At 42.6% G+C, this 25,250-nt stretch overlaps 3 protein-coding genes across 9 annotated transcripts in view; all 3 read left to right on the forward strand.

Moving 5' to 3' along the window:
* The window catches only part of LOC110489533 (nuclear receptor coactivator 2), a 193,084-nt gene extending 192,615 nt beyond the window's left edge, over positions 1-469 (forward strand). For all 7 annotated transcript variants that reach the window (XM_036945677.1, XM_036945678.1, XM_036945680.1 and 4 more), the window contains one exon: positions 247-469. Coding sequence is in view for 2 of the 7 variants with exons in the window: in XM_036945678.1 (XP_036801573.1) it covers positions 247-258 (12 nt within the window). In the remaining 5 variants the exon portion in view is untranslated. The remainder of the gene's footprint in view (positions 1-246) is intronic.
* A 4,225-nt stretch (positions 470-4,694) lies between these two features.
* Positions 4,695-7,624, forward strand: LOC118938937. The gene is made up of 5 exons (XM_036945600.1): positions 4,695-4,718; positions 4,915-5,409; positions 6,382-6,443; positions 6,570-6,687; positions 6,824-7,624. The coding sequence occupies exons 1-5, from the start codon at positions 4,695-4,697 to the stop codon at positions 6,962-6,964; spliced, it is 840 nt and encodes a 279-aa protein (XP_036801495.1). The 3' UTR covers positions 6,965-7,624.
* A 4,152-nt stretch (positions 7,625-11,776) lies between these two features.
* On the forward strand, positions 11,777-24,931 carry LOC110490819 (PR domain zinc finger protein 14-like). Its single transcript, XM_021564268.2, has 8 exons — positions 11,777-12,468; positions 12,986-13,039; positions 13,133-13,293; positions 14,502-14,772; positions 15,106-15,308; positions 23,497-23,598; positions 24,256-24,475; positions 24,666-24,931. Exons 1-8 carry the CDS (start codon positions 11,829-11,831, stop codon positions 24,830-24,832), a joined length of 1,818 nt encoding a protein of 605 aa, XP_021419943.2. The 5' UTR covers positions 11,777-11,828; the 3' UTR covers positions 24,833-24,931.
* The last annotated feature ends 319 nt before the right edge of the window (positions 24,932-25,250 follow it).

Raw genomic sequence — 25,250 nt, forward strand, 5'->3', positions numbered from 1 at the left:
TAAAACCCTTTACAATGAAGATCTTTGAAGTTATTTGGGATTTTTACGATTTATCTTTGAAAGACAGGGTCCTGAAAACCGGTGTTTCTTTTTTTGCTGAGTTTACAATGTAGATAATAGTAAAAAATAAAGAAAAACTCTTGAATGTGAGTAGGTGTCAGAACAATTTGACTGGTACTGTATGTTAAATGTGTATCTGTATCTGAAACAACTCTCTCTCTCTCTTTTGTTTTCATCTGTTTACAGAAATACTGCTGACCCTGGTGGAGCGTGTAGCCAACCAGAACCTTAATGCTATCACACCCAGGATCCAATGAGTTCGCTGGTTCATCTTCAACCACCCAACCAATCTACCAACGGCTCTTTGAGTGAACCTGGCAGTGCCCTGACTCAGCTCTGCCCAACCAAGCCTGACCTCTGACTTCACCCACCTGGCATAAAGTGTTCCTCAGATCTATCCCCACTGGGGGGGGGGTCACCCAGGGTTCAAGGGGGGAGTGGGGGGATGGGTTGGACTTTTAACGTGTTCCAAATGGCACCCTGTTCCCTATATAGGGCCCTGGTCGAAAGTAAAGCACTACACAGGGAAGAGGGAGGCAACCCTAAAACGCCTATCCCCTCCTTAAAGGAGAACCCGTGAGCCAGCCTGTCTCTGTCCAGCTGCATTCACCGTAGTGTGACTTACTGTAGGCCCCTCCCCCTCTATTGTAGATCCCTCCCCCTATGGGTTGATTGACTGTAGGCCCCTCCCCATCTGCCTGGAGGTCCACCCCCTCTGGGTTGACTGACTGTACGCCCCTCCCCCCTCTAAGTTGGCCCTTCCCCCTCTGGTTTGACTGACTGAGTACTGGTGGCAGCGGTGGGATCCTCGTCAGATGAATGTATTCCTCTCTATGGACAAGTGGCCATTTTGTAATCTGATCTCATCTCAAACAATTTATACTTTTTTTTTTTTTCCCCCCTGATCCCCTCTGATGTTCTAGAACATTCCTCTCGTGTTCCGCAATGGCATCAAAATGTTTACGTTTGGATTCTGGAGGGCAGCGGAGGGAGCGGAGCAGCCAACTAATTTCAGCCGGTTTTGCCTTTTTTGCTGGTTGTTTTTGTTTTGATGATGATGATGATGATGATGATGATGATGATGATGATGATGATGATGATTACAGATGTGGAGGATAAAGACAAATGTTTTTTTGTTTATTTTTTAAACACTGCAGATTATTGTTTTGACTGAAATAAATGCTTTGTATGATAATTAGACTAATTTAGTCAAGAGGTTTATAAGTTTATTAAATTAAGTTTTATTTTTCTGTTTAGATTTTTTTGAAATTATCTTAAGATTTATTTTTATTATCGTAGCAAACAACAGAAGACGAGGCAAAGTGAGGAAAAAGAGGCACTTTGTGTCGTTTTAAACTCGGCGGTTAAACTCTTCCTGGAAAGACTACTATACTCTATCACATTGAAATATTACGAATTTGACTTTGGTTCAGTAGTTTCATCAGAAGTTGTTGAATTACATCATGTGGTTGAAGACAAGTACAGATTGTACAGACTGTACCAGTTGACAGACAGATTGTACAGACTGTACCAGTTAACAGACAGATTGTACAGACTGTACCAGTTGACAGACAGATTGTACATACTGTACCAGTTGACAGACAGATTGTACAGACTGTACCAGTTAACAGACAGATTGTACAGACTGTACCAGTTAACAGACAGATTGTACAGACTGTACCAGTTGACAGACAGATTGTACATACTGTACCAGTTGACAGACAGATTGTACAGACTGTACCAGTTAACAGACAGATTGTACAGACTGTACCAGTTAACAGACAGATTGTACATACTGTACCAGTTGACAGACAGATTGTACAGACTGTACCAGTTAACAGACAGATTGTACAGACTGTACCAGTTAACAGACAGATTGTACACACTGTACCAGTTGACAGACAGATTGTACATACTGTACCAGTTGACAGACAGATTGTACATACTGTACCAGTTGACAGACAGATTGTACATACTGTACCAGTTAACAGACAGATTGTACATACTGTACCAGTTGACAGACAGATTGTACATACTGTACAAATTGACAGACAGATTGTACATACTGTACCAGTTGAGACAGATTGTACAGACTGTACCAGTTAACAGACAGATTGTACAGACTGTACCAGTTAACAGACAGATTGTACACACTGTACCAGTTGACAGACAGATTGTACATACTGTACAAATTGACAGACAGATTGTACATACTGTACCAGTTGAGACAGATTGTACATACTGTACCAGTTGACAGACAGATTGTACATACTGTACCAGTTGACAGACAGATTGTACATACTGTACCAGTTAACAGACAGATTGTACAGACTGTACCAGTTAACAGACAGATTGTACAGACTGTACCAGTTAACAGACAGATTATACAGACTGTACCAGTTAACAGACAGATTGTACATACTGTACCAATTAACAGACAGATTGTACATACTGTACCAGTTAACAGACAGATTGTACACACTGTACCAGTTAACAGACAGATTGTATATACTGTACCAGTTAACAGACAGATTGTACACACTGTACCAGTTAACAGACAGATTGTACACACTGTACCAGTTGACAGACAGATTGTACAGACTGTACCAGTTAACAGACAGATTGTACAGACTGTACCAGTTAACAGACAGATTTTCCTATTGATTTGGGCCTTTTCTCTTCTTTCACCTGGTCTTGACTGCCTCTGCTGTAAAAGCAGAGCGGCGTTTTATGTGTTTGTTTGAGAAGACTAGAGTCTGACCTTGTCGTTGATACGGTACAAGAGAGGAGCCTTTATCCAGGCTCTAATGCAGGGTGTAGGTAGGTAGGCATGCCTGGGCGGGGTGGGGGCTATGTATACAGTGTACAGATTATCGCTTGCTTCTCAGCCTTGAGCGTATAGCTAGCACCACGACAGAAAGCCAGGACAAACTGCTCTGGTCCGTCAGTGTGATGTACTAAACAAGCAATAACAATTACTTCAGAATCTTACGTTTTGTGGGGTTTTTTTTTTGTGCAGATTTTTTCCTGGGGGCTTCATTGTATGCTCTGCGGTCCGTCGGGAAATTAAAACACTGCTACTTTTTTATTGCAGTTTATATATATATATATTTTTTTAAATCTCTCTTAATCCAAATGATACGTTCATGACAGACGATACAGCAGTGCTGGGTGTAGACGAGGAGGGAGTGTGGTGGTGGACCTTACTCACCCTCATGTTAACACACAGGGTGCATCCTAAATGGAACACCATGCCCTACATACTTTTAACCAGAGCCCTCTGGCATCATATTCCCTCGCCCCTGTAACGGGGATATAATGACGTCATATTCCCTCGCCCCTGTAACGGGGATATAATGACATCATATTCCCTTGCCCCTGTAACAAGTATAATGACATCATATTCCCTCGCCCCTCTAACGGGTATAATGACATCATATTCCCTCGCCCCTCTAACGGGTATAATGACATCATATTCCCTCGCCCCTGTAACGGGTATAATGACATCATATTCCCTCGCCCCTGTAACGGGTATAATGACATCATATTCCCTCGCCCCTCTAACGGATATAATGACATCATATTCCCTCGCCCCTGTAACGGGGATATAATGACATCATATTCCCTTGCCCCTGTAACAAGTATAATGACATCATATTCCCTCGCCCCTCTAACGGGTATAATGACATCATATTCCCTCGCCCCTGTAACGTGTATAATGACATCATATTCCCTCGCCCCTCTAACGGGTATAATGACATCATATTCCCCCGCCCCTGTAACGGGGATATAATGACATCATATTCCCTTGCCCCTGTAACGGGGATATAATGACATCATATTCCCTCGCCCCTCTAACGGGTATAATGACATCATATTCCCCCGCCCCTGTAACGGGGATATAATGACATCATATTCCCTTGCCCCTGTAACGGGGATATAATGACATCATATTCCCTTGCCCCTGTAACGGGGATATAATGACATCATATTCCCTCGCCCCTCTAACGGGTATAATGACATCATATTCCCCCGCCCCTGTAACGGGGATATAATGACATCATATTCCCTTGCCCCTGTAACAAGTATAATGACATCATATTCCCTCGCCACTGTAACGGGTATAATGACATCATATTCCCTCGCCCCTCTAACGGGTATAATGACATCATATTCCCTTGCCCCTCTAACGGGTATAATGACATCATATTCCCTAATGACATCATATTCCCTTGCCCCTCTAACGGATATAATGACATCATATTCCCTAATGACATCATATTCCCTTGCCCCTGTAACTGGTATAATGACATCGTATTCCCTTGCCCCTGTAACGTGTATAATGACATCATATTCCCTTGCCCCTGTAACGGGTATAATGACATCATATTCCCTCGCCCCTGTAACGTGTATAATGACATCATATTCCCTCGCCCCTCTAACGGGTATAATGACATCATATTCCCTCGCCCCTGTAACGTGTATAATGACATCATATTCCCTCGCCCCTCTAACGGGTATAATGACATCATATTCCCCCGCCCCTGTAACGGGGATATAATGACATCATATTCCCTTGCCCCTGTAACGGGGATATAATGACATCATATTCCCTCGCCCCTCTAACGGGTATAATGACATCATATTCCCCCGCCCCTGTAACGGGGATATAATGACATCATATTCCCTTGCCCCTGTAACGGGGATATAATGACATCATATTCCCTTGCCCCTGTAACGGGGATATAATGACATCATATTCCCTCGCCCCTCTAACGGGTATAATGACATCATATTCCCCCGCCCCTGTAACGGGGATATAATGACATCATATTCCCTTGCCCCTGTAACAAGTATAATGACATCATATTCCCTCGCCACTGTAACGGGTATAATGACATCATATTCCCTCGCCCCTCTAACGGGTATAATGACATCATATTCCCTTGCCCCTCTAACGGGTATAATGACATCATATTCCCTAATGACATCATATTCCCTTGCCCCTCTAACGGATATAATGACATCATATTCCCTAATGACATCATATTCCCTTGCCCCTGTAACTGGTATAATGACATCGTATTCCCTTGCCCCTGTAACGTGTATAATGACATCATATTCCCTTGCCCCTGTAACGGGTATAATGACATCATATTCCCTCGCCACTGTAACGGGTATAATGACATCATATTCCCTCGCCCCTCTAACGGGTATAATGACATCATATTCCCTCGCCACTGTAACGGGTATAAAGACATCATATTCCCTCGCCCCTCTAACGGGTATAATGACATCATATTCCCTCGCCCCTCTAACGGGTATAATGACATCATATTCCCTAATGACATCATATTCCCTCGCCACTGTAACGGGTATAATGACATCATATTCCCTCGCCACTGTAACGGGTATAATGACATCATATTCCCTAATGACATCATATTCCCTAATGACATCATATTCCCTCGCCACTGTAACGGGTATAATGACATCATATTCCCTCGCCCCTCTAACAGGTATAATGACATCATATTCCCTTGCCCCTGTAACAAGTATAATGACATCATATTCCCTCGCCACTGTAACGGGTATAATGACATCATATTCCCTCGCCCCTCTAACGGGTATAATGACATCATATTCCCTTGCCCCTGTAACGGGTATAATGACATCATATTCCCTTGCCCCTCTAACGGGTATAATGACATCATATTCCCTAATGACATCATATTCCCTTGCCCCTCTAACGGATATAATGACATCATATTCCCTAATGACATCATATTCCCTAATGACATCATATTCCCTAATGACATCATATTCCCTTGCCCCTGTAACGTGTATAATGACATCATATTCCCTTGCCCCTCTAACGGGTATAATGACATCATATTCCCTAATGACATCATATTCCCTTGCCCCTCTAACGGATATAATGACATCATATTCCCTAATGACATCATATTCCCTTGCCCCTGTAACGGGTATAATGACATCATATTCCCTTGCCCCTGTAACGTGTATAATGACATCATATTCCCTTGCCCCTGTAACGGGTATAATGACATCATATTCCCTCGCCACTGTAACGGGTATAATGACATCATATTCCCTCGCCCCTCTAACGGGTATAATGACATCATATTCCCTCGCCACTGTAACGGGTATAATGACATCATATTCCCTCGCCCCTCTAACGGGTATAATGACATCATATTCCCTCGCCACTGTAACGGGTATAATGACATCATATTCCCTCGCCCCTCTAACGGGTATAATGACATCATATTCCCTCGCCACTGTAACGGGTATAATGACATCATATTCCCTCGCCACTGTAACGGGTATAATGACATCATATTCCCTCGCCCCTCTAACAGGTGTAATGACATCATATTCCCTCGCCACTGTAACGGGTATAATGACATCATATTCCCTAATGACATCATATTCCCTCGCCACTGTAACGGGTATAATGACATCATATTCCCTCGCCCCTCTAACAGGTATAATGACATCATATTCCCTTTCCCCTCTAACAGGTATAATGACATCATATTCCCTCGCCACTGTAACGGGTATAATGACATCGTATTCCCTCGCCCCTCTAACAGGTATAATGACATCATATTATGGTCACTGTAGATCCTTTGTTGCGTCAGTCAGACCTCATAACTATATCTTTCCACCAATCCTGAAATGTTGCAGCATATTCCCTCGCCCCTGTAACGGGTATAATGACATCATATTCCCTAATGACATCATATTCCCTCGCCCCTGTAACGGGTATAATGACATCATATTCCCTAATGACATCATATTCCCTCGCCCCTGTAACGGGTATAATGACATCATATTCCCTAATGACATCATATTCCCTCGCCCCGCTAACAGGTGTTGACTGTAGATGTTGCAGCATAGTCCCGTACGATTGTGTTCTTGCTTACTCCATTGTTGTCATTGTCAACTCAACTCGGCATAACCATTAGTGACAAGGAGTTGGCATGACGGCACATACAGCCTGGTGCTCACGCTAGCAATATTGACATTACTTCTGATAATAAGCCAGACTTTAATATGGAGGACAAGCCAAATATCCCATGCCGTGTAAATTGGGTTATGAATTCTACCAGCCTTTCATTACATTGACGATGAAGGACAGAGGCGGGCTTAGCTGTGTTTCGTCCGTGTCCAATGAAACAGGCCCCCAAACAGCTGAATCCACCCAGGGTTTATTAGCAGCCCAGACAGTAGGATAGTCCATCAACCTCAGAGAAACATGCAACGCCACCTCGTAGTGTGTGTGTGTGTGTGTGTGTGTGTACAGCATTAAAAAAAAGTGTATTTGATGTGGGATCTGAGATAAAAAACTGAATGTATTGTCATGGCTGACCTCAGATCAGAATAGACTGGAATAGCTGCAATTCAGATGACACCCTTTTTTTCCCCTTATATAGAGCCCTATGGACCTTGGTCAAAAGTAGTGCACTACATGTGGAATAGGATCCCATTGGGGATACAAGCCCATCACTGTGGGAAGCTGTAAAAAAAAAAAAAAAAATTAAATACTATTCTCAGTGGATTGTTTAGTTCTGGAACTGCCCAAACCTGATGGATGACGTTACTCAAAAGCCCTGGTCTGAGAACAGTTTTTAGATGTTTATTTTTTATTTATGTATTTCCCTATTGGTAACAGTTTGGGTCAGGATGGAGAAAGCTGCTCACAGATCAGGGTCCGTATTCATAAAACCCTGGATCAGTTTAGCCTTTTTATATTATAAGGAAAGGACGGGGACGGGGCCTCGGGGGCGGGGCCTGTGTGTGGGGGGTTGGGCGGGGGGGCGGGGCCTGTGTGTGGGGGGTTGGGCGGGGGGGCGGGGCCTGGGTCCGAGATCGACACTCCTTCTCTCCGAGATCGAGATCGACACTCCTTCTCTCAGATGATTTCTGATTACTGTACTTTGGGCTAACGGTCCCTTTTGAGTAACACTTTGTCTGTATGAGGCATACGGGGGTTCCTAGTATTCAGTGACTCTTATGTATGTTATGGGGCCTGTCTCAGAGATTTAAACGCTGTGTTTCCTCTGTTTTGCTGTACGATTGATTGATCACGATTTATCGAGATGTGTCACTGTCGATCACAGTTTTTGATAAAAGCTGGATGTCATTGCTGAGAATTGACTTACATTTTTAAGAATAGCCAATTCTAAAGAAATCACTCTTATCACCACCCCTCTGCCAATTTCCAAAGATTGTTAAGATTTTGAAATGAATATAAGCCATGAGGTAATGTTTTTTTTAAACATTTATATCAGGACTTGGAGCGAACAACCTTCTGCCCCTCAAAAAAATATCATACAGGCAGTGAATATAAATCAATTTACAACAAAATAATTCCTCTTCTATACCTTTCATTTGGGAGATTTTTTTTAAATGCCCCTGTTTTTGTATTGTCTGCCAGTTTTCTTAGAGCTAAAATGCAAGAACCTTGAAATGCTAACAACAAAAAAAAAAAAACTAGCATATTGCCTTAGATTGTCTGTTCTCCTTGTATATTTTAACGCTATCCGCGTCATGTTTGTATTGTGAATATGTACATTATTGAATGGGGTGCATCGTTGATCAACACATCTTAGTTGCTGAGACGAGCGGTCTCTCTCTCTCTCAGCTGTGATTGGTTGAAGGCTGTATTATTTGAATAATTAAATACCCCCCCCCCCCCCCTAACTGTTATGTCAGACTGCTATATGGAAGAAGGAAAAATATGATGCAATGGGATATTTAAGCAATATGTAATATATTCTATCAACTTTCTGGAGAAAGTAAGCTTACAGTGTTACGCGTTGCTCTGAGATGTATGTTTTTCTCCCCCAGGTGTGTTTGTTCTCCAGAAAACATCGCACTGTTCGTTCGTTCGTTCCACCCGTCACTCACGCGTCAACGTTTGTAATCTTTAGTGTTGAGCATTTTATGCAAAAGTTAGATATGCCCGGCAGAAGTTTAAACACAGTTATATGCAAGTGGTCAACTAATAAGGCTTCGCTGATGCTATTTGCAATTTGATGTTGAATACTACAATTGTAAATAAAGAATTGTTATTGCAACCTTTAATCTAGTTCCGCTATATTATTGAATCATATTTTGTCGATACTGCACTGTTTGAGGGGAGAGCCTAGCCTGCAAGGAAGCGTCTCGTTGTCCTCACTGTGTAGCCTTACAGTATGACATGCTCTGTGTGTATAACAAATACACGTTGAATTAAATATTGTTTTGTGTTTAGATGCAAAAAGAAGTATGATCCTGAAAGTGGAGATATTATTTAAATTGATGGATGGGTAATTGAAAGCCAATTGCGTTGAGTGTTTGTCACGTACTTTGCAAGTTGTTGAATGCATGCTTTTAGTTAGATTGGACGATGCGTTACAGCTGTGATGCGGCTCAGTACTGTGAGTAGCTGGGACACGGGGAAGGGAAGGAAGTGTGAATGGGATAGTGATGGTAATGTTATTTAACCGTTTAACAAATCAACACCTCTCTGTTTCCATATTGCTCTGTTTGAATTGTTCGTTTTATCACGTCTTGCGTGATGCTGTTTTGTAAATTAATGAGGATTAAATTATTAATGGTTCTAACATAAACCGATTTGTTCGTTTTGTACTTCACTTACAGATTTATTTTCCAGTGGCATAATAACAACAATTTACGATCACTTTTTTATTAAATGAAATATTTCGGATATGATAGAAGCAAGCAACATAATTAAATGTTAGGCTACATAGGATTTCAGCATACACCTTTTATTTATTTTAGAAAACACATGTTTTATAGGCTGATTCATTACAATCATCATTATCTTAATTAACCATCCCCATCTAAATGTATCGAAAAGAAGTAATGAGGGGGGGGACATAAATCGAGTTGACATTCGATTTTAAATGAGTTGTTTCTCTCAATAGGGTTTGGGATAACTGTAACCTTACCAATGGGCCTACCAGAATATTGGTTTTGGTACACGTTTACCAAAAATGTTTTTTATTTGTTTTATTTTTTTAAACGTCAATAAGGTGGTATTGTGTTCGCTTGTGTGTGTGCGTGGGGGGTTTGTAATGTAAAAAAAGGTGGAATCCTCCTGGGATTTGAGACGCAAGCAGGGTGACCATAGCTGCTCTCTGACCAATAGCAGGAGTGCAGCATCTCGAGACCATTTCATGAGTCCGGTACCATTAACCGTTCTGTATACAGCGTTCAGTTCAGTAGATACACCGGAACAACAAAGACACACGGAGGGTATCCTACCTGCTCCTGTCTCCCCTCTACTTTACCTTCATAGGATTCTATCGGCAAGATAAAGCGGCACACACTTGTAGACAAATATTAGTGTTTTGTCTTCGGACGACAACAACAAACAAATATTTAAATTGGGAACTTCAGATTTATAAATCAAATCAAAATCAAATCTCTCCCATTTATAAATAATCTCCTTTGAGGTAAGTCCGATTTTAAGATTGATCCTTCGCAAAAAAATGTTTTAACTGCTTTAAAATATTATTATATTGCTATGTGTAAAATCGCTTTAGACCTATATAATTAGGCAACGTTTTAAATTATTTCTTGTAATTTCTCATCACTTTCCTTTATTATTTCTATAGACAATTTTATGCAGAAATGATCCATCTATAGCGCTCTTATAACCCGTTGTTAATAGCCATTGAACTGGTCTCGCCCTAATGCGTTTTAAAGGAGAGGTGACTTGCGATAGCTTCATTAATGTTGACCTCTGCCGTTGACCCGGTGTTCTTTAATTTGGGTGTCATGACCCTGATTTGTCTCAGTTACTGCTGGCTACCACCCACTCACTAGCCGCCCTGTGACGGGGAGGCCATGGCCCCTACAACTCATACTGCTCGTTTACAGGGATTCACAGTCGAGCACCAATTTAAAGTGGTTTACTCTGCAGGCTCAGGCATCACATTAAAGATATTGACGAACGTCAACTGTGTGTTTTGCGAACTGGAAAAAATGCCCAAACAGCTGTTTTTTTTTATTGTAAGTGCTGTGAACGCAGTAAGTTTGGTAAATTTAAAAAAATCAGTCCTCTTAAATTTAGGAATACATTTTCATGAATTTGTAAAGTGACAATATGTGTATAACTTTTAATATAATTAGTTTTAAGATTTCGGAACCATCCGTTCCTGCAGAAATTCGATCTTGTTAAACTGCTGTAGCCGTATAAGATTGGTATTATTCTAATAGCGATTAGATTAATGTTAAATATGATATTTTCATATTGTGCGATAATTGAAATTACAACCTTTTTTCTTTCGTTAATTGACATGAATATTGCGATGCAGGCTTATAAGCAATGTTTGTATTTCGTTCAGCAATCCTGTGATTTGACAGAAATATATTGATGACGTTTTTTAAAAATAACTAACCAACAATTAATTGTATTCTCTTTAAATGTATTTTGAGCGGATATAGGCCTTTAAAAAGCATGCATTATTAGTTCGTTACCAAATTCCATTATTGTAGACTAATTGATTTAATTATGTTTCCTATTTGAAATCGGTTTATTAATCTTCAAATAATGATCTAGAAAATAAACTTGAGAGATAAAACTTAAATTTAGAAAAATATTTAAGGTAAGTGCTGGAAGTAAAGCTAAAATCTCTCCACCTCTATCTCTCTCCAGGCCGAATAGCTACAACGTCGACTAATTCCTATTCAAATCATCACAGATTGGCTCTGCCTCCCCGCCTGCTGTGATGTCTCTGTCCAGCATCCCCGCCGTGAAGGACAAGCCGTTCCACTCCAACCCCCTCAAAGGCAGGCCTGTCCGGGGTTCGGGTTACTACGCTGCCCCGCTGCCCGGAGCCCACCACTACATGAACATCTTCAGGAGCTCTCAGCATCCCCTCCACCCGCTCAAGTCTCTGGGACGGCTAGTCACCGACACCCAGGCAGTCATGCCGTTCAACTTCACCACCGGAACACCCTCGTTCTTCGGCAACGGCGGCCACCAAGCCACAGCCGTTAACGTTCTTCACGAGCAGATCTTCAACGTATCGCACATCCCGTACTTCAACCGGATGATGCCGGGAGTAGGACACACGATTTACTCCAAGCACGAGGAGCTGGCAGCGGTGGTGACCGAGCACGCCATCCGCCCGTTATCTGTAGGCCTATCAGACTTCAGTAGTCCCGTCTCGAGCAAGAGGTCCTCCGCTCCCTCACCGTCTAAAGAAAGTTTATTCCACCTCAGGGGAACCGAACTATCACCGGAGACAACGCGCACTTATAGTTTCAGCGAGGACGACCTTTTCATGGTCCTGTATGGATGTTCCCGGAGCCAGGTGCAGAATTCCGGTCAAGCCATCTCCGGAGTAGCCCTGCTTGGGAACTCAGGTAGACAGATACAGCTATATCAAAGGTTAATTTCCTTCAAGGAAAACGTGTGTACTTGCTTCAGCTGTCCAAAAGTATGTTAAGAAGAAGTTAACATTGTTAGATGCGGGGCGGCAGGTAGCCTAGTGCTTAGACCAGTAAACGAAAGGTTGCTGGATCGGATCCCCGAGCTGACAAGGTAAACATCTGTCGTTCTGCCCCTGAATAAGGCAGTTCCCCGGTAGGCTGTTAAGAATGTATTCTTAACTGACTTGCCTAGTTAAATATAAAAAAAAGATGCAACAACCACTTGGGGCTGGATAATTAATCAGTAGGCAATAAGTATGTATTTCTATTTCTAACGGGGACTTTATGGTTTACCTATATCATGAAACCAAACTGTCAATTCCAGGAGGGTTAATCTAGGTCTGAGAAACCAGCTCATATTGTCAGTCGTCTGTGTTCGATGTGTAATGCTCACCATTGATGACCAGCATCATTCACCAGCAACATTCACCAGCAACATTCTCTTCAACAGTTTGCAACAGCGAACAACTCACCTTGGAAACTGAGGCGCTTGGACTTCCAGAAGGTAATATCTCTCTGTCTGTCTGTCTGTCTGTCTGTCTGTCTGTCTGTCTGTAAAGGGTGTTAAGTTTAACGTGTTTTTAAATGTGATTTACAGGGTTATCTATCCACCAGACAAGTTACGGCAGTTTGTCCCACTACGGAATTTACGCAGAGAAGAGCGCCATCACAAAGGGAACCCGGTTCGGCCCATTTCAGGGGAAACTGGTCAATACCAGCGAGATCAAAACATATGACGACAACACGCTGATGTGGGAGGTCAGTTATTATATGATGTTTTATTTTGTGTGTGTGTTTTATTTATCGTTAGATAAAACGTTTTTATTTTTTTAAACTTTTGTGTTTTATGTTGTCCATTTATGTTGTCCATTAACCATTAACCAGTAAATGTGGGCCTAATAGCTACAACGTGCAGTTTAAACAATTTGTAGCCACGTCAACTTCTGTGCCATGAAAATAAGTGATTTTTGGAGTTCTATATCGAACATGTTGCTTCTTTGGACGAAATGAAAGAGCCATTTACTAACAAAGGTTCAGGCCTATATAGGACCTTGAGAGTTATATCCCTGCCCAGAGTGTAATGTGAATTTGAGCAGACAACAGCGAACAGAAAGCTAACACAGTCACATCGCGCTTGTGAAATGTCAGCTAACTAGCTCCCTTTTCATTTGGTTTCAGACGTTTTGCATTGACATTTATATCCATATTAATGATGCTGCTGCTATGATTTCGCCAGGTTAGAAAAACGACTAGCTGACGACGTCCGACAGGTTACCTCTCTATGGCAGGGGGAGAGCCGAGGTCGCTGTGGCAAACGGCGAGGTTCATACAAACACGCTGTTGCTAACTAAATGCTAGCTAGAGGAAATCATGTATCTAATGAATGTATACACTCTTAGATTTAAAAACAAAAAATTAGGGTTCTAAATAAAAACCCTTTGGTCAATTCAAAATGTAATTGCCATTCCAGCATAAACATACAAGAGGACAGTGATCGAACTTGCAAAAAGCCTACCGATAAGGCAACAACAAGCCATACCGTACTGGTCCATAGAGATGTCAGCCAGAGTTGATGCCAAGATTGACATGGGCCATCATTCAAACGAACAAATACCTCCCGGTCCACCAGTACATATTTCCAAACTATGTTGGTATATAATGACAACAACATCTAAAAACTATTCAGGTGTTCATTATTTAATTGTTTGTTATATTATATTATTGGCTATAAATATTCAAATGTATTAGTAGTAGCCGTAATTCATAAATGGCACCATGAAGGGTTCCATATAAAAACAATTTTGGTTCCGTGATGAACCACCCCTTGGGGTTCTGATCTAAGAACCCTGTGATGAAAGGGTTCTATATAGGTGTTCCATATAGGAAGCAAGCGATTAGAACCCTTTTTTGTTCTATAGGGAACAAATGTTTTTGTTCTAACATGTTCTCCCTGTCCGCTGATCCAGGTGTTCAAGAACGGCGGGTTGAGTCACTTTGTCGACGGCCGGGGCTCGTCGGGTAACTGGATGTCCCTGGTGAAGTGCGCACGCTTCCCAGAAGAGCAGAACCTGATCGCGGTACAGAGTAAGGGACAGATCTTCTACGAGGCCTGTAAGGAGGTCCAGCCGGGCCAGGAGCTGCTGGTCTGGTACGGGGACTGCTATGTTCAGTTCCTGGGGATTCCTCTCACTCTGAAGGACTCGCTGGAGGAGGGGAATACCATGCTTCCACTTGAAGGTAAGGACAGTTCATATAGAGTATCATTATTTTATTTTTTTCCAGTGGGAACTTCATTTGTGGGTGGCATATATGACCCGTTATTCGTGCATACCTATTTGCATGTTTAATATATGCACATATACTCTACTGGGCTCATAATATTCTCTGTTATAAACTGGGTGGTTCGACCCCTGAATGCTGATTGGCTGACAGCCGTGGTATATCAGACCATATACCATGGGTAGGATTTTGCTTCATTCTATTCTATAAGTGTATCGAACGTGTTTATTTCTAGTAACAACGACGCCACTGCAATTTACCAAGGCGTTCCCTGACGTTTTCCTCTTTCAGATTCTGGAGAGGGTTTTAAGTGTGATCGGTGTGGGAAAGTGTTCGCCTATCGATACTACAGAGACAAGCATCTGAAGTACACGCGCTGCGTGGACCAGGGCGACCGGAAGTTCCCGTGCAACCTCTGCAGCAGGTCGTTTGAGAAGAGAGACCGATTGAGGATCCATATACTGCACGTTCACGAGAAACACAGACCACACAAGGTACACGGTCCCTTTGACTTATTACACAATTTGTTGTGTTACAGCCTGAATTCAAAAAATGGAAATCAATTAACTTATTTTTTTTTTCTCTCACTCATCTACACACAATACCCAATAATGACAAAGTGGACACACACTTTCAAAAACATTTTTTTGTAAAGTATTGAAATACAGAAATACATAGTTTCCATGTACATAGGTATTCACACCCCTTTGCTATGACACGACAAATTGAGCTCAGGTGCATCCAATTTCCTTCGATCATCTTTGAGATGTCACTACAACATGATTGGATGGAGTCCACCTGTGGCCAATTTAAATTGTTTGGACATGATTTAGAAACATACCTGTCTATATAAGGTCCTACAGTTGACAGTGCATGTCAGGGCAGGAACTATACCATGAAGCCCAAGGAACTGTCCGTAGATCTCTGAGATAGAATTGTGACGAGGCATATACAGTGGGGAGAAACAAGTATTTGATACACTGCCGATTTTGCAGGTTTTCCTACTTACAAAGCATGTAGGGGTCTGTATTTTTTTTAATCATAGGCACACTTCAACAGTGAGACACGGAATCTAAAACAAAAATTGCAACAGCGAACATTTAATTTAAGTAATTAATTTGCATTTTATTGCATGACATAAGTATTTGATCACCTACCAACCAGTAAGAATTCCGGCTCTCACAGACCTGTTAGTGTTTCTTTAAGAAGCCCTCCTGTTCTCCACTCATTACCTGTATTAACTGCACCTGTTTGAACTTGTTACCTGTATTAAAGACACCTGTCCACACACTCAATCAAACAGACTCCACCCTCTCCACAATGGCCAAGATCAGAGAGATGTGTAAGGACATCAGGGATAAAATTGTAGACCTGCACAAGGCTGGGATGGGCTACAGGACAATAGGCAAGCAGCTTGGTGAGAAGGCAACAACTGTTGGCGCAATTATTAGAAAATGGAAGAAGTTAAAGATGACGGTCAATCACCCTCGGTCTGGGGCTCCATGCAAGATCTCACCTCGTGGGATATCAAGGATCATGAGGAAGGTGAGGGATCAGCCCAGAACTACACGGCAGGGGACAGGGGACAGGACGACTGCACCGTATTGAGGGGAGGATGGATGGGGCCATGTATCGCGAGATCTTGGCCAACAACCTCCTTCCCTCAGTAAGAGCATTGAACATGGGTCGTGGCTGGGTCTTCCAGCATGAAAACAACCCAAAACACACAGCCAGGGCAACTAAGGAGTGGCTCCGTAAGAAGCATCTCAAGGTCCTGGAGTGGCCTAGCCAGTCTCCAGACCTGAACCCAATAGGAAATCTTTGGAGGGAGCTGAAAGTCTGTATTGCCCAGCGACAGCCCCGAAACCTGAAGGATCTGGAGAAGGTCTGTATGGAGGAGTGGGCCAAAATCCCTGCTGCAGTGTGTGCAAACCTGGTCAAGAACTACAGGACACGTATGATCTTTGTAATTGCAAACAAAGGTTTCTGTACCAAATATTAAGTTCTGCTTTTCTGATGTATCAAATACTTATGTCATGCAATAAAATGCAAATTAATTACTTAAAAATCATACAATGTGATTTTCTGGATTTTTGTTTTAGATTCCGTCTCTCACAGTTGAAGTGTACCTATGATAAAAATGACATGCTTTGTAAGTAGGAACACCTGCAAAATCGGCAGTGTATCAAATACTTGTTCTCCCCACTGTATCTGGGGGAAGGGTACAAAACAATTTCTAGAGTGTTGAAAGTTTCCAAGAGCATCATTGGGAAATGGAACAAATATGCAACTACCCAGACTGCCTAGAGCTGGCAGTCCGACCAGACTGAGCAACCGGGCAAGAAGGACCTTGGTCAGGGAGGTGACAAAGAACCCAATGACCACTCTGACAGAACTACAGAGTTCCCTTGGCTGAGATGGGAGAACCTGCCAGAAGGACAACAGTCTCTACGACGCTGCACCAATCTGGGCTTGATGAGAGAGTGGCCAGACGGAAGCCACTCCTGAGAAACAGGCACATGACCGCACGCCTGGAGTTTGGAAAAAGCCACATCATAAGGCAAAAGATTCTGTGGTATAATGAGACAAAAATGTAACTCTTTTGGCCTGAATGGAAAGCACTTTTATCTGGAGAAAACCAGGCACAGCTCATCACCCGTCTAACACCCTCCCTACCGTGAAGCATGGTGGTGGTAGCATCATGCTATGGGGATGCTTTTCAGCAGCAGGGACTGGGAGACTGGTGAGGATGGAGGGAACCATGAATAGAGCAAATCCTTAATGAGAAAATTAGACTGGGGCGAAGATTTATGTTCCAACCCCCAATCATACGGCCAAAGCAACCCTGGAATGGCTTCAGCGCAAACAATGTTAAAGTCCTTGAATGGCTGCAGCAAAAGTCTAGACTGGAATCCCATTGAAAATCTGTGGAAAGACTTGAAGATTTCTTTTCGCCACCGCTCTCCATTTAATTTAACAGAGCTTGAGATAATCTGCAAGGAAGAATGGGAGGAAGAATCCTCAAATACAGATGTGCAAAGCTGTTACAGACATATTCAAGAGGACTCAAAGCTGATACAGACATATCCAAGATGACTCAAAGCTGATACAGACATATTCAAGATGACTCAAAGCTGATACAGACAAATCCAGGAGGACTCAAAGCTGATACAGACATATCAAAGAGGACTCAAAGCTGATACAGACAAATCAAAGAGGACTCAAAGCTGATACAGACATATCCAAGAGGACTCAAAGCTGATACAGACATATCCAAGAGGACTCAAAGTTGATACAGACAAATCCAAGAGGACTCAAAGCTGATACAGACATATCAAAGAGGACTCAAAGCTGATACAGACAAATCCAAGAGGACTCAAAGCTGATACAGACATACCCAAGAGGACTCAAAGCTGATACAGACATACCCAAGACGACTCAAAGCTGTAATCACCGCCGAAGGTACATCTACAAAGTATTGACTCAGGGGTGTGAATACTTATGTAAATGAGATATTTCTGTATTTAAGTTTCAATAAATTTGGAAGAAAAACATGTTTTCAATTTGTCATTATGGGGTATTGTGTGTAGATGGGTGAGAGAGGAAAAAAATACACTTAATTGATTTTGAATTCGGGCTGTAATACAATACAATTTGGAATAAGTCAAGGGGTCTGAATACTTTCTGAAGGAAGAGTACTTTTCTCTTACATTTTAGAAGCCCCTAAGTTATCTTTCTATTTTTCTCATTTTTTACCTCTCCTGCACATCTTGCGTCTTTGTTTCTCACCATCTTTGTTTTTTTAAATGTTCTTTGTGTGTCAAAAGATGATGATAATCTATAATCGTTTCTCCAAGATCGCATAGCAGTTCAGACGTCTTTTGTCCTCGTCTTGTCGTGTCCTGTATATATATATATTTACAACTTTTTTTCACATACATTTTATTTTTATTTTCCATCAACTCATCTTCTAAACACTCTCCTGCAACCAGCCTCACCAATTTATATTTATAAAAAAGTATTATTTACCTCAGATCTGCAATCCTTCAGGAAGCTAGCCAGAAACTCCAGGAGGCTGGCCAGAAACTAGCCAGAAGCTAGCCAGGAGCTAGCCCAGAAGCTAATCAGAAGCTAACCACGGTTTGTGGTCATCGGCTGTCCTTTAGTTCGAAAATCTATCGAAAATCTATCGCCAGTTTTGTACGGCGCAGCGCGGCTCGGGAAACGGAACATACCGGACCATTTTTTTTCTCTCCATGTCCCTGGATTTCAACTGCTCTCTGGACGTTCATACCCGGATCTCACAGCTAGCTAGCTGCTATCCGTGTGACAGTCGGCTTTCGTCGATTCCGGAGCAAACATCGATTGTTCCGGTGCTAGCCAGCTCCGTCAATCACGCCTGAGTTCCATCATTCACTCCTGGGCTGCAGTCACCTATCCGGACCCGTTTCACTGCCTACGCGGAGCCCCACCGGGCCTTCACAACCGGACTGCCGACGTTATCTACCTGAAGGAGATCCGGCTGGCTCCTCTGTCGCGACGTTACCGGAACGCCCATCTGCGGCCCGCTAACCGTTAGCTGTCTTTCCGGCTGCTATCTGAATAGACAATCGGACAATTTATTTATTTGAATTATTATGTTTTCTTCTCGGGCCTCTATAACTATATCTATTGTTCTTATTTTTGTTGTTGTGTGATTTGGATTAATCCCCTCTACCACACGGAACCCCACTAATCTACTGACCGAACGCAAGAGGTGGCTAACAACAGACTCCATCCTATGCTAGCTTGCTACCGGTTGGCTTGGCTAGCTGTCTAAATCGCCGTGACCCTAAACCAACCTCTCCACTCACTGGACCCTTTTGATCACTCGACTAAGCATGCCTCTCCTTAATGTCAATATGTCTTGTCCATTGCTGTTCTGGTTAGTGTTTATTGGCTTATTTCACTGTAGAGCCTCTAGTCCTGCTCACTATACCCTATCCAACCTATTAGTTCCACCACCCACATATGCAATGACATCTCCTGGTTTCAATGATGTTTCTAGAGACAATATCTCTCTCTTCATCACTCAATACCTAGGTTTACCTCCACTGTATTCACATCCTACCTTACCTTTGTCTGTACATTATACCTTGATGCTATTTTATCGCCCCCAGAAACCTCCATTTACTCTCTGTTCCAGACGTTCTAGACGACCAATTCTTATTGCTTTCAGTCGCACCCTTATTCTACTCCTCCTATGTTCCTCTGGCGATGTAGAGGTGAATCCAGGCCCTGCAGTGCCTAGCTCCACTCCTATTCCCCAGGCGCTCTCTTTTGACGACTTCTGTAACCGTAATAGCCTTGGTTTCATGCATGTTAACATTAGAAGCCTCCTCCCTAAGTTTGTTCTTTTCACTGCTTTAGCACACTCTGCCAACCCGGATGTTCTAGCTGTGTCTGAATCCTGGCTTAGGAAGACCACCAAAAATTCAGACATTTTAATTCCAAACTACAACATTTTCAGACAAGATAGAACTGCCAAAGGGGGCGGTGTTGCAATTTACTGCAAAGATAGCCTGCAGAGTTCTGTCCTACTATCCAGGTCTGTACCCAAACAATTTGAACTTCTACTTTTAAAAATCCACCTTTCTAAAAACAAGTCTCTCACCGTTGCCGCCTGCTATAGACCACCCTCTGCCCCCAGCTGTGCTCTGGACACCATATGTGAACTGATTGCCCCCCATCTATCTTCAGAGCTCGTGCTGCTAGGCGACCTAAACTGGAACATGCTTAACACCCCAGCCATCCTACAATCTAAACTTGATGCCCTCAATCTCACACAAATTATCAATGAACCTACCAGGTACCTCCCCAAAGCCTTAAACACGGGCACCCTCATAGATATCATCCTAACCAACTTCCCCTCTAAATACACCTCTGCTGTCTTCAACCAAGATCTCAGCGATCACTGCCTCATTGCCTGCATCCGTAATGGGTCAGCGGTCAAACGACCTCCTCTCATCACTGTAAAACGCTCCCTGAAACACTTCAGCGAGCAGGCCTTTCTAATCGACCTGGCCGGGGTATCCTGGAAGGATATTGACCTCATCCCGTCAGTAGAGGATGCCTGGATATTTTTTAAAAATGCCTTCCTAACCATCTTAAATAAACATGCCCCATTCAAGAAATTTAGAACCAGGAACAGATATAGCCCTTGGTTCTCCCCAGACCTGACTGCCCTTAATCAACACAAAAACGTCCTATGGCGTTCTGCATTAGCATCGAACAGCCCCCGTGATATGCAGCTGTTCAGGGAAGCTAGAAACCATTATACACAGGCAGTTAGAAAAGCCAAGGCTAGCTTTTTCAAGCAGAAATTTGCTTCTTGCAACACTAACTCAAAAAAGTTCTGGGACACTGTAAAGTCCATGGAGAATAAGAACCCCTCCTCCCAGCTGCCCACTGCACTGAAGATAGGAAACACTGTCACCACTGATAAATCCACCATAATTGAAAATTTCAATAAGCATTTTTCTACTGCTGGCCATGCTTTCCACCTGGCTACTCCTACCCCTGTCAACAGCACTGCACCCCCAACAGCAACTCGCCCAAGCCTTCCCCATTTCTCCTTCTCCCAAATCCATTCAGCTGATGTTCTGAAAGAGCTGCAAAATCTGGACCCCTACAAATCAGCCGGGCTAGACAATCTGGACCCTTTCTTTCTAAAATTATCTGCCGAAATTGTTGCCACCCCTATTACTAGCCTGTTCAACCTCTCTTTCGTGTCGTCTGAGATTCCCAAAGATTGGAAAGCAGCTGCGGTCATCCCCCTCTTCAAAGGGGGGGACACTCTTGACCCAAACTGCTACAGACCTATATCTATCCTACCATGCCTTTCTAAGGTCTTCGAAAGCCAAGTCAACAAACAGATTACCGACCATTTTGAATCTCACCATACCTTCTCTGCTATGCAATCTGGTTTCAGAGCTGGTCATGGGTGCACCTCAGCCACGCTCAAGGTCCTAAACGATATCTTAACCGCCATCGATAAGAAACATTACTGTGCAGCCGTATTCATTGATCTGGCCAAGGCTTTCGACTCTGTCAATCACCACATCCTCATCGGCAGACTCAACAGCCTTGGTTTCTCAAATGATTGCCTCGCCTGGTTCACCAACTACTTCTCTGATAGAGTTCAGTGTGTCAAATCTGAGGGTCTGTTGTCCGGACCTCTGGCAGTCTCTATGGGGGTGCCACAGGGTTCAATTCTTGGACCGACTCTCTTCTCTGTATACATCAATGAGGTCGCTCTTGCTGCTGGTGAGTCTCTGATCCACCTCTACGCAGACGACACCATTCTGTATACTTCCGGCCCTTCTTTGGACACTGTGTTAACAACCCTCCAGGCAAGCTTCAATGCCATACAACTCTCCTTCCGTGGCCTCCAACTGCTCTTAAATACAAGTAAAACTAAATGCATGCTCTTCAACCGATCACTACCTGCACCTACCCGCCTGTCCAACATCACTACTCTGGACGGCTCTGACTTAGAATACGTGGACAACTACAAATACTTAGGTGTCTGGTTAGACTGTAAACTCTCCTTCCAGACCCATATCAAACATCTCCAATCCAAAGTTAAATCTAGAATTGGCTTCCTATTTCGCAACAAAGCATCCTTCACTCATGCTGCCAAACATACCCTTGTAAAACTGACCATCCTACCAATCCTCGACTTTGGCGATGTAATTTACAAAATAGCCTCCAATACCCTACTCAACAAACTGGATGCAGTCTATCACAGTGCAATCCGTTTTGTCACCAAAGCCCCATACACTACCCACCATTGCGACCTGTACGCTCTCGTTGGCTGGCCCTCGCTTCATACTCGTCGCCAAACCCACTGGCTCCATGTCATCTACAAGACCCTGCTAGGTAAAGTCCCCCCTTATCTCAGCTCGCTGGTCACCATAGCATCTCCCACCTGTAGCACACGCTCCAGCAGGTATATCTCTCTAGTCACCCCCAAAACCAATTCTTTCTTTGGCCGCCTCTCTTTCCAGTTCTCTGCTGCCAATGACTGGAACGAACTACAAAAATCTCTGAAACTGGAAACTCTTATCTCCCTCACTAGCTTTAAGCACCAACTGTCAGAGCAGCTCACAGATTACTGCACCTGTACATAGCCCACATATAATTTAGCCCTATCAACTACCTCTTTCCCAACTGTATTTAATTTATTTATTTATTTTGCTCCTTTGCACCCCATTATTTTTATTTCTACTTTGCACATTCTTCCATTGCAAAACTACCATTCCAGTGTTTTACTTGCTATATTGTATTTACCTTGCCACCAAGGCCTTTTTTTGCCTTTACCTCCCTTCTCACCTCATTTGCTCACATTGTATATAGACTTGTTTATACTTTATTATTGACTGTATGTTTGTTTTACTCCATGTGTAACTCTGTGTTGTTGTATCTGTCGAACTGCTTTGCTTTATCTTGGCCAGGTCGCAATTGTAAATGAGAACTTGTTCTCAACTTGCCTACCTGGTTAAATAAAGGTAAAATAAATAAATAAAAAAAAATAAGTGAAGGGTACTGTAGTCTTTCCTTATCCCCCCCCCCTCCATATTTAGATTTTAAAAAATAAATAAAAATCCTCGTCCTTAATTTCTCTCCTCTCTTCCTTCCTAGTGCTCAGTGTGTGGGAAGAGTTTCTCTCAGTCTTCCAGTCTCAACAAACACATGCGCGTGCACTCTGGAGAGCGCCCTTACAAGTGTGTGTACTGTAACAAGGTAAGCATAGAAGAGAGAGAGTGTGTGTGTGTGTGTGTGTGTACTGTAACAAGGTAAGCATGGAAGAGTGTGTGTACAATCCTCGGTGGGCGTGTGAGGTCAGACCCCGATGGAGTTCGAGCTCACCATTTTAGAATCTTCCCCCTCATTTTAAATGGTGCATTTTGGCGTGAGCCTCCTCGTTATGGTCTCGTCGTGCAGCCTGCAGGCACGCTCCACCGAGACACTTCCATGGTGATTAGCGCCAGATGTACACCCACCCTATTGTTCCTCCCTCTCCCCGAGATTACACTCTGAATTTACGGCTCTCAAAGGAACAGACGTTTTCTTTGTTGTTTGTAGGGTATGAGGTCCTCCTCTTCGGTTTTTATGTAGGCCGAGACTACTTAAATAATGTTGTTTAATCCCAAAACCCTGTTGTTAACAATGTTATCTACTTGCTAGTGTTTTAAAAATCTCCACATTATAAGGTAGCCTGTTTTGAAATCGAATTGACTCAAATATCAGGCCTGGGTACAGTTGTATTTAATTGCCATGAACAATCTGTCGCGTTGTTAAAAGTAGAAAAAGTCAGTTACCTAAATATTATCAGAACTACTGAGTGCATATTCTCCAGTTCCAGGAGTTTCACTCAAACTTCTATGTTCTCGACTCTAGGCCTTTACTGCCTCCAGCATCCTGCGCACGCACATCCGCCAGCACTCCGGAGAGCGGCCTTTCAAGTGTAAACACTGCGGGAAAGCCTTCGCCTCGCACGCGGCTCACGACAGCCACGTCCGGCGCACACACGCCAAGGATAAACCCTACCCGTGCGACGTGTGTAGAAGCACCTTTCAAGAAGCGACAGAACTCAATAACCACATGAAGAGTCACACAAGTAAGATTTGATTGTCACTAAATAGCCTACTGAAGGAATAGGACACGTTTGTACCAAGGTATAAGCCTATATCTTGAATGCAAAACCAACATACAGGATAAATACAGAACTATAGGATTGTACTTATGTGTTGATTTAATTGCCTAATATGGATTTTCATTGTAAAATATTATCTTTTCATTATTGACAGAAATACCCCTCTCAGAAACCACTACCATCTCAATAAACGGATCTTTGGAGGATACAACAACGATGCTTTCAGTCACCAAGGACTGCAGGACGCAAAAACTGACGGAGGAGAACATCTCGTACACAGGACTGACGGTTCTGAACCCAGAATATCGACCCTGGAACTAAAAACCATTCCATAGAATTAGAATGTGTGCATTCTAGAATGTGCCGAATAAATTTCGATTAGAGCTCAAATCGTTGCTAGGACACTTCCAAAAACATTTTTTTTTAAAAAGATAATAACCATTGGAAATATATTTAATATCACCACTTTACTGTATTGTATGACACACTGTACATAACTTTTTTTTTGTTAAATGTATTTATTTTTCCGAATCTGTTTTGATGTAATGAGAATACGTTTTTTTAATGTCTAAAATCTTTTGTTGTTTGTGTTATTTGGTTAATTATTGGTGTTGATCAATGTAATAATGCAAGATTTTAACGAAATGTTACATAAAACATGTATTAACGTTCGTTGAGCACACTTTCTTATAGTTCAGCATTAAAATCGGCTTGTATTATTATTTAAAAATGCCGTTTA

This window comes from Oncorhynchus mykiss, chromosome 15 (genome assembly GCF_013265735.2).
Source record: "Oncorhynchus mykiss isolate Arlee chromosome 15, USDA_OmykA_1.1, whole genome shotgun sequence".
Classification (NCBI taxonomy): domain Eukaryota; kingdom Metazoa; phylum Chordata; class Actinopteri; order Salmoniformes; family Salmonidae; genus Oncorhynchus; species Oncorhynchus mykiss.